General features: G+C 50.0%; 6 protein-coding genes across 6 annotated transcripts; 3 read left to right on the top strand and 3 right to left on the bottom strand.

The window, feature by feature from the left end:
* Positions 1-52: 52 nt before the first annotated feature.
* pre5 (proteasome core particle subunit alpha 6) lies at positions 53-942 on the bottom strand (the record flags this gene model as incomplete). The annotated part of the gene is made up of 3 exons (XM_039077473.1): positions 53-676; positions 740-851; positions 905-942. The coding sequence occupies 3 exons, from the start codon at positions 940-942 to the stop codon at positions 53-55; spliced, it is 774 nt and encodes a 257-aa protein (XP_038924720.1).
* Positions 943-1342: 400 nt separating this feature from the next.
* On the top strand, positions 1343-1924 carry LCP9604111_9241 (Vps55 family protein; the record flags this gene model as incomplete). The annotated part of the gene is made up of 3 exons (XM_039077474.1): positions 1343-1381; positions 1438-1651; positions 1791-1924. The coding sequence occupies 3 exons, from the start codon at positions 1343-1345 to the stop codon at positions 1922-1924; spliced, it is 387 nt and encodes a 128-aa protein (XP_038924721.1).
* A 473-nt stretch (positions 1925-2397) lies between these two features.
* LCP9604111_9242 (uncharacterized protein) lies at positions 2398-3868 on the top strand (the record flags this gene model as incomplete). Its single annotated transcript, XM_039077475.1, has 2 exons — positions 2398-2449; positions 2499-3868. The coding sequence occupies 2 exons, from the start codon at positions 2398-2400 to the stop codon at positions 3866-3868; spliced, it is 1422 nt and encodes a 473-aa protein (XP_038924722.1).
* A 355-nt stretch (positions 3869-4223) lies between these two features.
* LCP9604111_9243 (UPF0220 family protein) lies at positions 4224-5030 on the bottom strand (the record flags this gene model as incomplete). The annotated part of the gene is made up of 4 exons (XM_039077476.1): positions 4224-4287; positions 4355-4452; positions 4514-4774; positions 4932-5030. 4 exons carry the CDS (start codon positions 5028-5030, stop codon positions 4224-4226), a joined length of 522 nt encoding a protein of 173 aa, XP_038924723.1.
* A 680-nt stretch (positions 5031-5710) lies between these two features.
* On the bottom strand, positions 5711-6419 carry fes1 (Hsp70 nucleotide exchange factor FES1; the record flags this gene model as incomplete). The annotated part of the gene is made up of 2 exons (XM_039077477.1): positions 5711-5956; positions 6015-6419. 2 exons carry the CDS (start codon positions 6417-6419, stop codon positions 5711-5713), a joined length of 651 nt encoding a protein of 216 aa, XP_038924724.1.
* Positions 6420-8137: 1718 nt separating this feature from the next.
* On the top strand, positions 8138-9871 carry act1 (actin; the record flags this gene model as incomplete). The annotated part of the gene is made up of 6 exons (XM_039077478.1): positions 8138-8144; positions 8255-8285; positions 8491-8546; positions 8688-8718; positions 8815-9586; positions 9641-9871. The coding sequence occupies 6 exons, from the start codon at positions 8138-8140 to the stop codon at positions 9869-9871; spliced, it is 1128 nt and encodes a 375-aa protein (XP_038924725.1).
* Between the last annotated feature and the right edge of the window lie 904 nt (positions 9872-10775).

The raw sequence follows: 10775 nt of genomic DNA on the forward strand, positions 1-10775 counted from the left end.
AAGCATTATCAAAATTTCGTGTCTATGCGAATCATTAAATCAAACCAGACATTTATGAATCAACCTCCATGGACTCGCCCTCCGCACCAGCGGACTCACGCTGCTCCAGCACCTCCAGTAGCACAGCCGTGTCCTGGCCCTCGTACAGCTTGAAGCTCTCCTTCTTGCCATTAGTCACACCGACAACACCAACAGAAGTATTGTCCACTGTAAGCTCCTTATCCTGAGACAGTGTCTCCTTTAGCGCGCTCAACCCATGTTGGATCAGCTCGTCACGACTGCAGTCCTCGAACTTGTCGAGATTACGCTCCAAATACGTACGTGCCATCTGCGAACGGGCACCGATGGCACAAGCAAGCATCTCGTGTGTCAGCCCAGAGGGCTGGAACTCGAACAAGTGCGGGCCGGCCTCGTCAACACCGGCCACCAACAAACCCACACCATACGGACGTTTCCCGTAGTGTTGGGTGTTGGTCTGCGCGCGGTCGCCGATCTGGGCGACGATTCGGTCCAAGGGAATGGGCCGACCGTAGGTCATCTTCGAGCCCAGGGACTGCTGCTTCATGAAGTTTGAGAGGACGCGAGCGTCTGATGCGAGGCCGGCGATGGCGATCGCCATGTGCGAGTCGATCTCGATGATCTTCTTCTGGTACGAGGAGAGCTCTTCTGCGTTGCGCTAGATGCCAAATGTTAGTTTTGACGGTTTGGTCTGTTCGTTCTCTGCTGTAGGTATGCGAACCTTGAGTCCAACCAGCACGGCATGTGTCTTATTCACCAACCCCACGACGACGGATCCTTGCTTCACTGCTTCCTGTGCATATTCCACTTGAAATATCCGACCCTGTGGAGAGCTAGGATCCTTTGAGTCAGCATCTGATGAATCCGAGGGAGCACCTGGTCTTACAAGGTGACGGCATCGTTGTCGTAATTGTTTCTGAACATCGTGGCGGGAAGGGTTGAATGGATATCAAAGCAAACAGAGAAAGTGGATTATTGTTGATAAATAGAGATTCAGGAACAGCGACGTAAGAATCCGAGGGATAATCCGGTGATGGAGGAGGATGGGGGAGCTGGAGCAGGCAGTAAAGTGACGCGGTGTGAAGCATGAGCTGTTGGTGCCTCAGGCGCTAACATCCAGTGACCTTCAGGCGCCAACGTCACTCATTCTCGAGCTCATCTCCAGCTTGTCGCACGACTGTCCTTCTTTGATTTCCCGCACTCAGCCAATGGGGCTGTCATTGTTGACCTGCTCTTAATATCGTCTCCTGGATCCACCTAATTCAACGGCTCCTACGTCTCCCATCTTTAATCTCATCGATCGGCTTTCGGCGTCTCCGCAATCATGGCCGCTGGACTCAAGACCATCATCGCCCTGTCCTTTGTATGCTTCGTTTCGCTGTTCGCCTAGCATCTGAATATTCTCTAACTTTTGACCAGGTTCTCGCAATTGGTTTCCTCCTCGTTATCCTCTCTTCCGCGCTATGGCACAGGTACTGGCCGCTGCTGGTGGTCGGCATTTACGTTGTTGCGCCGCTTCCCAACTGGATCTGCCAACGATGCGCAAACCCAGATGATTTTATGGACAGTTCGAGCAACTCTGCGATGGACTTTGGACGGTTCATGACCGGATTCTTGGTTCTTACTGGTATCGGTACGTCGTTGGTTAACAACAACCCCTCTTGTGGGACATATCATCACTCGACCGGTCGGTTCTTGATGTTCAGGCCGCACTATGTCCATTTTAATGCCTCATCATTGTGCCATTGATGATTATCAACTGACCTGTCTAGCACTTCCTGTCGTCCTCGCCCACAGCGGCGCAATCGAGATCCCAGCAATGATCATGTCGATTTTCGGAGGCTTGTTGATCTATGGCACCATTATTAGCTTCTCGATGTTCTTCCAGGAACAGGAGGAGTTCTGATCGTCCAGAATGGATGAGGCGCGGGGTCAAGGGCTATACTTCTACTGTATCCCAGTGCCCCTCACGGTATCCGGCCTTCACGATGACATCTGATTTTCTGCTGTTTCTTTGATTTCAGCGTATGCTTGATATGCTTGATATGCTATGTATGAGTGATTTGGTGTGGGGTGTGCCTCACTTTAAATGGCAATGGCCCCAGCACCTGGCTGTGCTACTCTAGGTGTACTATAACGCAATGGATATAGAGAATTCTTCTGAAAAACGAGGAATCCAAATCTACTTAGTTTTACTGCTTCCTTTTTACCTTACTGATATATTCGGTCTATTAATTGTACACGTGACCGCGCGCGGACTCGGCGCGTCTGCAGAGATTCGGAGATAACAGCAGATCAATTTAGAAACGACACAACTATACCAGATTGATGTCACTATGCTGAACCCATGAAAGGCCTTTTCGGGATCCAGTTAACAAGATGAATGTCTGGACAGGATCCATTCCTCTCGGCTCGGACTCCAAGTTAGAAGGTAAGCCATACGCGTATCGCATCCTGTTCCTCGCTAACCACTTGACCAGGGATTCGACTGGTGGATCCAAATTCCTACTCACAGTCCGAGCTATCCAAGGAGTCCCAGCTCAATCTCCGTAGCTTCGTGAACCCAGCACTCATCCCACTGCATGCACGCGCCGGTCCTAACCTCGAACTACACACATCCCACGCGGGGACATCAAGATGGCTCCAGAGGAAGCTAACAGGCGCCCTATGGCTGAACGAAGAAGATCCAGCACTCCAACAATCATTCCAATGCCCAGTGGGTCTGCTGGTCAGCGTCGAAGGCAACACCAAATCAGGCAACGCAACCACAACAAGCCTATTAGTCTACGGCGTTCTATCCAGCGCAGCATCATGCACACGCCCGCCTACCCCGCCACATTCATCCCCCTCCGAGATCCCAGATCACAGAAATAGACCACATCGTGCTCCATATGAACTCAGAATCTACGCCGTGCCACTATCAACATCACGACTCACGCAAGCCCAAGCCTACCCATCCCCACCACCCTCCAACCCGGACCAACCCATCGCCAACCCGCGCTGCGCAGAGTTCCTACCAGACATAAGCTCTCCCAGCCCCAAACGCAAAAGAGTAGCAACGCTCTTCGAAGTAGTCGCACAGCACCACCGCCGCGTCCGCCAGCGAGGCGGCGAAGCCGTCTCACAACTAATGGCACCTTCACGACCTCTTTCCTCATCCCAGAACCTACAAACACTCCGCATCAAGCGCGAGCCCGAAGAAGACGGACCCACCCTCCCGTCTCTCGACCGGATCGTCTCCCACCGGTCCAGATCCGTCTCTATCGGAGCAGGTCTACATCGCCCAGGTAGCGTACGCGGCCGCACAACGCCAGCCCTGAATGCCGATCCACAAAAGCGCGCGCCTACTCCGAACCCGTGCTTGGATTCTGGCCCGCGACGTGGAGCACAGATGTCGCAGGGCCAGGGCCCGTCATCTCTTTCGGTCTCCGAGGAGAAACCGGCGTCCACGCCAGGCTCGCCGGCTAAGGATCCGGATGCTGTGATTGCGGATAATAAGACTCTCATCACGCGCACCGTCTTGACTTGTATGCGGCTGTATGGATTCCACCGTGCGGATATGCGCTCTGCGTCGGGTAAGCCGCCAGGTGGTGCGGGTGCGGAGCCTGAACTTGATGTCTCGGGCACGACGCCGGCGCCGGAGGCTTTGCGGGCTGAAACCCCGGCACCGGGGATCACTTCGGATGATGATGAGTTCAAGGTTATGTACCATGCGACGTACAAAGCTGCTGCTTTTGCGCTCCGCAGGTACTTGAAGCAGGCACCGGGAGTGGCGCCTTCAGTCTTGAAGAAGGAGAAGGCTATGACTTGCATTGATGAGTTACTGAGGTTGTTCTGCGAGGAGCATTGAGGGTCCGAGGTAATGGTGATTTTTACGATTTTATGAATGCATATCTGGTGTTCAAGGGGGCTTCTTTTAGGCCTTGGTTTCTTGATGCATAGCTGAAATGATACTTTTCTCTCGATAATGTTTACTTTACTGTTTACTTATAGAATACCATGGTATTCTAGATATTTCAGAGGCTGTCATAATCAGGACTCCTAACTTGAGAACACGCAAAACATTGAGGAATGTGAATGAATTCATGCTAAAGCGCCAATCCCGGCCAAAAGACGTGAAAGCATAATGCATCCCAGCAAAAAGTCATCAGAGCAAAAATCGAGTAGAATACACAAAGACCAGTTATAGATAGAAACAGTCCTCCTCACAGTGCCAGATTGTAGGTGTAGTCATCTTCAATGTTCTGAGAGACCCAGAGGACGATAGAGCTAGATCGAGAATAGCATTGTTAGCACGCATGCACAACTCGAATAACAAATCAGACAAGACACATACCTGAGCATAACAAGGCCATTAGCCACAATATTCGCGATTCCAAAGTAGAGCGTCTGGATCGGATAATCCTTGATGAGGTACTTGAGGACCATAACCGTCTACGAACAAGCGAGTCAGTAAAGCGTAGTAAAGTAGGGGGGGGGGAAGACATATACATACCACACTCCCAGCCAATCCCCCAGCAAGCAACGCGAATCCCAAAAACAGCACAAATCTCGCCTTCCACGCAACCCCACTCCCGCTGTAACTAAAGCTATCAGCCTGCAGCCGGCTCTTCTCAATCGAGTTGATAACCAGCATTCCCAGCACGGAGCAGATACCGGGGATCCAGTCGACGAATTTGATATGCACGTCTGAGCCGTTGCGCGGGCTGCGCGAGAATGCCGCGACGTCGATTAGGAAGAAGAAGCCTGCTGCGAACTGTGGTTTTGTTAGCTTCTAGCTCTTTGGGTTTTTGGTTTTTTGTTTGAGGTAGATGTTATGTTCAATTCTGTTTTATTTTGATTTGGAGTTGAGGGCTTTGGGCTTGGGGTGTCTGCGACGAGCAAGTGAGGCCGGAGGTGGATCGGATGCTTACCAGCGCGCCTGCCACGTAGACGCCGCCATTGCGGACGGCGGAGTTGTTCAGCCACTCTGGCTTGGAGAAGCGGAAGAGTCGGTTGCTTGAGCTGTCCATTTTGGGATTGTGGGGGATGGGGGTCTTGGTTGGGGATGTTGCTGGTGAGAGCTGAAGTCCAATGACGATGTCTGGTGGAGAAATGTTGTTCCGAGATATCTATGGATATCATCAGTCAAGGCAACGTGAGCTCTAATTTGTTCGGAGTATGAATTCATTTCTGCTTTTCTTGAGATATTTCATTAATGAGCTACAATACAGTGTGAATTTGGTTCTTTAGGGCATACTGCTACAACGAAACGGTCCAGTTTAGGCAGCATAGGTACAGATTCAAACATCGGGATTTGACATTCTTGATCGTCGGAACTCGTGATTGCATTCAATGTAGGACAAAAGCCCCGGGGTATGTACAATTCAAATCTATGCTTGAACCACAAAAAATCAGGTTGTTTCATGTTGATGCAACTCTTAGGCAACAAGAAACCATTGCAGAACCATTTCGGATATCCGCAAATCAAATAATCGCAGGCATTTACCAGCAGTGAAGCCTAGCGTCGTCATCATCATAGCATTCAACGCAGTTGCAGTAGCAACATAATATGTTGCCTGTTGCATTGCGAGCCCCAGCCCTTGGCACGATACAAGGCCAGTTCCAAGAACGGACTCGCATTCAGTGGGTACCCTGCTGCCTCTGTATTTTTGTGTATTCACTCTTTCAGTCCAGTCACAACTCGCTCCATTCATGCGGAGGCTTCGGTCGGGTGAGACCGCAGCTGATCGATGATCGTATCAATGCCTTCCATATCGGCGGCATCGCGCTTATCGGTGGGATAGCCTTCTGGAAGGCTCTTGTGCAGAGCATCCAAGGCAGGCTGGTGGTTACGGACCGCAGAGGAGATAGCGTAAACGGCCTTTTTGCGGGTTGCGGGGTCTGAGTCTGTCGTGGCGAGATTGACGAGAGTAGGCATTTGGTTCAGCTCGACGAACTGTGGATGTGTCAGTATTTGGTCAACATGCTTGTAGGTCAATCGGGAGTTTTCATACATGATCCTGCGCCTTGGGGTTGTTCTGCACGGCTGTTCCCACACACCAGGCCGCCATACGTCTGAGTTCAGTCTCGTCGTGCTGGAGAAGCTCGACAAGCGGCTTCCATAAATTGAGCGGGATGAGGTTGTTGGCATTGTCAATTCCCTCAATCAGCTGCTCGAAGTTGTCGAATGCGATCAACTTGTTCTCCAGGTCGGACTCGTCGTCGTGTACGACCTCCATTGCGGCCCGCATCAGGTCGGCCTCGGAGGGACCGCCGAATAGTGTGTTCACCATTTGTGGGGTCAGGTTTGACGCAGCTGCTGGGCGACTTTGGGCACTGCTGCTCTCGTCATCGGCGCCTGCAGCTGGCTGTGTGTTGGCAACACTCCATTTGAGGAGCTTGTTCATTTCGGGGTCCATGGTGGGCTGGCGGGGTAATTGGTTGTTGGTGATTAGGCAGTATTGGTTTGGGGAGGGAGGAAAGAAGGAGAGTATGAATAGAGTCTATGACGCAAGTCAGAAATTGAATTGCTGTTTATCGCACAGTATTGCCCGCGGTCTTCTATCAATACTCTTTTCTACAGTTAGAAAAAAAGACCCGCTGACATAATCTGACGTCTCGGCCACGGCTCTGGGCGATTCGCGCGACGACCAGCGGGTTCGATCATGTGATCGCATCCCAACTAGACTACATCATGACTACACACAACACGGAGTTGTCACTAGAAAGCCGAAGCAGAGACTGATGTCTTCTTTCTTCTTGGCTACCGAATAGGAAAATCTAAAACGACCTTGGGAAAGCCAAAAGAGTTATCACCAAGTCTTGTTTCGGCGGTTTGAATGGCATGAATGTGATTTCTAATGGCTCATTATTACTACGTACTAGTAGTTCTCTTGAACCGTTGAGCTTAGCCATTTCGGACTCGATATATAGAGACCGACTAGAACACTTGTAGAGTTCGTTATTCCGATACAGCGAACTTCAGGCTTTCGGAAACGATATTCCTCGAGCAATGAGGGGAGAGCAATGAAAGTAAGCAGTGAGAGTAGATGAATAATCAGACACTTGTGCTGCGGATTGGCTGCATGTCAATAGAACTACTCGGCCATGGTTTTTCCGGTTTATCAACGTGCCTCGGAATGTACTAGAACCCGGTTATCAAAGCCTGGTCTGCTGCCAAGATATATTCCAAGGGGCTTAAAGTTCAGCGACTTTATTGCCGATGGAGGGGTCAAATGCCAAGTTTTCTGCCATGGAGATGGTCAGCATAGGCTGGTTTTCCAAAATAGTACTTTGATGTATAAATCAGGAGATCCCTACTCCGCAAATAAGGAGACAAAGTCAGGGGTAGTCAGGGAGAAAAGAAGGTGTACATCTCGTACTTCCCAAGATGTCACGTGGCACCACCTCACCGCTCACTATTACAACAGGCTTAGTTGTCACCTTAGGCCTGGGGTGAAGTAGCGGTAACAACCTGAGGACGTAAATTATCTGGCAGTGTCAGAGTCTCACGGTCTAAGGGGTTATCCCCTATACAGCCGTATATGCGTGTGTGTCCACTTGAAATAACCTTGGAACGGGAGTACCCCAATGACTGAAGTCTGGGTCTGTCCTATACTTAGAACATCCACGCCACAGGGAATCCCGTAGCCTACATGTATGTACGGAGTACGATATACAATCATATGCCTGTCGCATGTCTGATATTGTAATAACTGTAATACAACTAAACACTCTAGAGTGCCTAACCCGGTCAAGGTACGTGTTCCCCGGAGGGGTCTGGAGGCTCACCCCTAAGAGTGTCCACGCAATGCTCTAGGTAGACAAGAAAGGGGTCCGAGACAGTGCAATAATGAGATGAAAATAGTTCTGCCTTATCCTGAACTTGTAGATATCAGAAATATAAAAGAAACGGCCAAAACCTGTAGATCGGAGGGGGTCAAAAGAGAATCGACGGCCTCAGGCAGCGCACAATCCCAGCCATCACAAACCCCTCTCCACTCTTCTCGCTCCCTCACTCTCTTCCTTCTTCCCTTCTCCCCTAATCCCAACTATATCCCCCCTCTAACCTCATTCCATCTTTCTTTTCTTTTTCTATCCCCCCCTCTCCCTTAGGTTCATTGTTTAATCTGTCACAATGGAGGGTATGTTATTCTGATGTGGCCACATCAGCAGCTTCCCAGGAAGCTGCCCCCTGTTGCCACAGCTCGAATCCCATTTGCGAATGACCACTAACCCGGATATCTCATTATAGAAGAAGTTGCTGCTCTCGTTATCGACAATGGGTATGTGCTATGCTTTTTCCCGGGAGCTTCTGGCTTGTGTTTCGGCCTGGTCACCAAATCAGCCCGGTCGCGGTCGTTGCCACCCCTAATTCGCCCACATGACGGCAGATGGAATCCATCCCAATCGCTTTCCATCTCCCTCCACAATTACGAGATGGCGCTTCCAAAACTACAAGAATTATGATACTGATGATTTGCGATGTAGTTCGGGTATGTGCAAGGCCGGTTTCGCCGGTGACGACGCACCACGAGCTGTCTTCCGTAAGTCCAACCCCACAGAATCTGACGCCCCTCCTTTGCGAAGTCCGCCATCCCACCAACCCTTGCGTCGGATGGCTTCCCCTCTTTTGCTTGGCTGGAAACCTTGAATGTGAGGATCAAATAACTGACCAAATTCAACAGCCTCCATTGTCGGTCGTCCCCGTCACCATGGGTAAATAATCCCCCCCTTTCTTTTTGGCTTTTGGACACATACGCCATGCAGCCAGTTTGATTTTCAATGAATAAGAATATACTAACATGGGCGCAGTATCATGATTGGTATGGGTCAGAAGGACTCCTACGTTGGTGATGAGGCACAGTCCAAGCGTGGTATCCTCACACTCCGTTACCCCATTGAGCACGGTGTTGTCACCAACTGGGACGATATGGAGAAGATCTGGCACCACACCTTCTACAACGAGCTCCGCGTTGCCCCCGAAGAGCACCCCATTCTCTTGACCGAAGCTCCTATCAACCCCAAGTCCAACCGTGAGAAGATGACCCAGATCGTGTTCGAGACCTTCAACGCACCCGCCTTCTACGTCTCCATCCAGGCCGTTCTGTCCCTGTACGCCTCCGGTCGTACCACTGGTATCGTTCTCGACTCCGGTGACGGTGTTACCCACGTCGTCCCCATCTACGAGGGTTTCTCTCTGCCCCACGCTATCTCGCGTGTCGACATGGCTGGCCGTGATTTGACCGACTACCTGATGAAGATCCTCGCTGAGCGTGGTTACACTTTCTCCACCACTGCCGAGCGCGAAATCGTCCGTGACATCAAGGAGAAGCTTTGCTACGTTGCTCTCGACTTCGAGCAGGAGATCCAGACCGCTTCCCAGAGCTCCAGCCTCGAGAAGTCCTACGAGCTTCCTGATGGACAGGTTATCACTATCGGTAACGAGCGCTTCCGCGCTCCCGAGGCTCTGTTCCAGCCAAACGTTCTTGGTCTTGAGTCTGGCGGTATCCACGTCACCACCTTCAACTCTATCATGAAGTGTGATGTTGATGTCCGTAAGGATCTGTACGGTAACATTGTCATGGTAAGAAAAGGTCTCCCCGGTTGAACTTGCAACATCCCACTAACACACTTTTAGTCTGGTGGTACCACCATGTACCCCGGTATCTCCGACCGTATGCAGAAGGAGATCACTGCTCTTGCTCCTTCTTCCATGAAGGTCAAGATCATTGCTCCCCCCGAGCGCAAGTACTCCGTCTGGATCGGTGGATCCATCCTGGCCTCCCTGTCGACCTTCCAGCAGATGTGGATCTCGAAGCAGGAGTACGACGAGAGCGGTCCTTCCATCGTCCACCGCAAGTGCTTCTAAGCTTCTTGTTGCACTTTTCTACTCGTATTCACTCGTACTTTCCTGGTGTATCAAAAAGCAGGATGGAGGCACTGGTGGATTGCAAGCGTTGTTGGACTCGCATTATCAAGCGGATAGCCTGAAAATGGAATCTCGATTTTAGTGGAATAGAGTCGATCGTTTTTTTTTGTTACTCTTTACCTTACTCTTTACCTCGATCTTCCTATCCATCCATCTCTGCTTTGAAACATTTTACCATTACCCTCCATTTCTTTTCTTCATTCGAATGCGCTGTCCCGTCCGCCTCTCTGATTGTTTGACTGGACGAGTTTCTGGCGCTGGGGCGACAACAGTGTACCTGTAGGGTGAGGATGCATATGGAGTTGGTTGGCTATGGGGAATAGGTTGGGTTTTCCTTTTCTCTTGACGTCTCCATCGTCCGTCTTGTTCTAGCCTGTCTTCAGCTAAATTGCCCGATTTTGTCCGTAGTTTTAACATAACTCTGACTTCGAATATTCCATCCACTGGTTTTTTGTATTCTATAAATGCTATCGAGAGATTTAGCGCTTGTTGAATCGTGGTGTCTATTATGCATTACTGACTTTCGAGCATCGTTGTTTTAGCCTTTTTACATCAGACCTTTATCGCCGATATATATATTTTCAGGCATTCAATCAGATATGCTGGGAATAGGAACAATATAGAAATCTTGGATATATAGATCAATGACTTTTGTTCCAATATATATACTCTCATGCACGTAGGAAAATCCATTAGTTCGGGACTCATCCAAAAGTCCTATATTATAAAAGGCAGAGAAGAAAGACGGGGAATACGAAGAACCAGAAAAATAAACAGTAACAAAAAAATCTATAAGATATGTAGATAACCCAGGCAAATCATTTTCTCCATCCATATATAAAAA

Source organism: Penicillium roqueforti, assembly GCF_015533775.1.
Source record: "Penicillium roqueforti strain LCP96 04111 chromosome Unknown scaffold_44, whole genome shotgun sequence".
Taxonomy (NCBI): domain Eukaryota; kingdom Fungi; phylum Ascomycota; class Eurotiomycetes; order Eurotiales; family Aspergillaceae; genus Penicillium; species Penicillium roqueforti.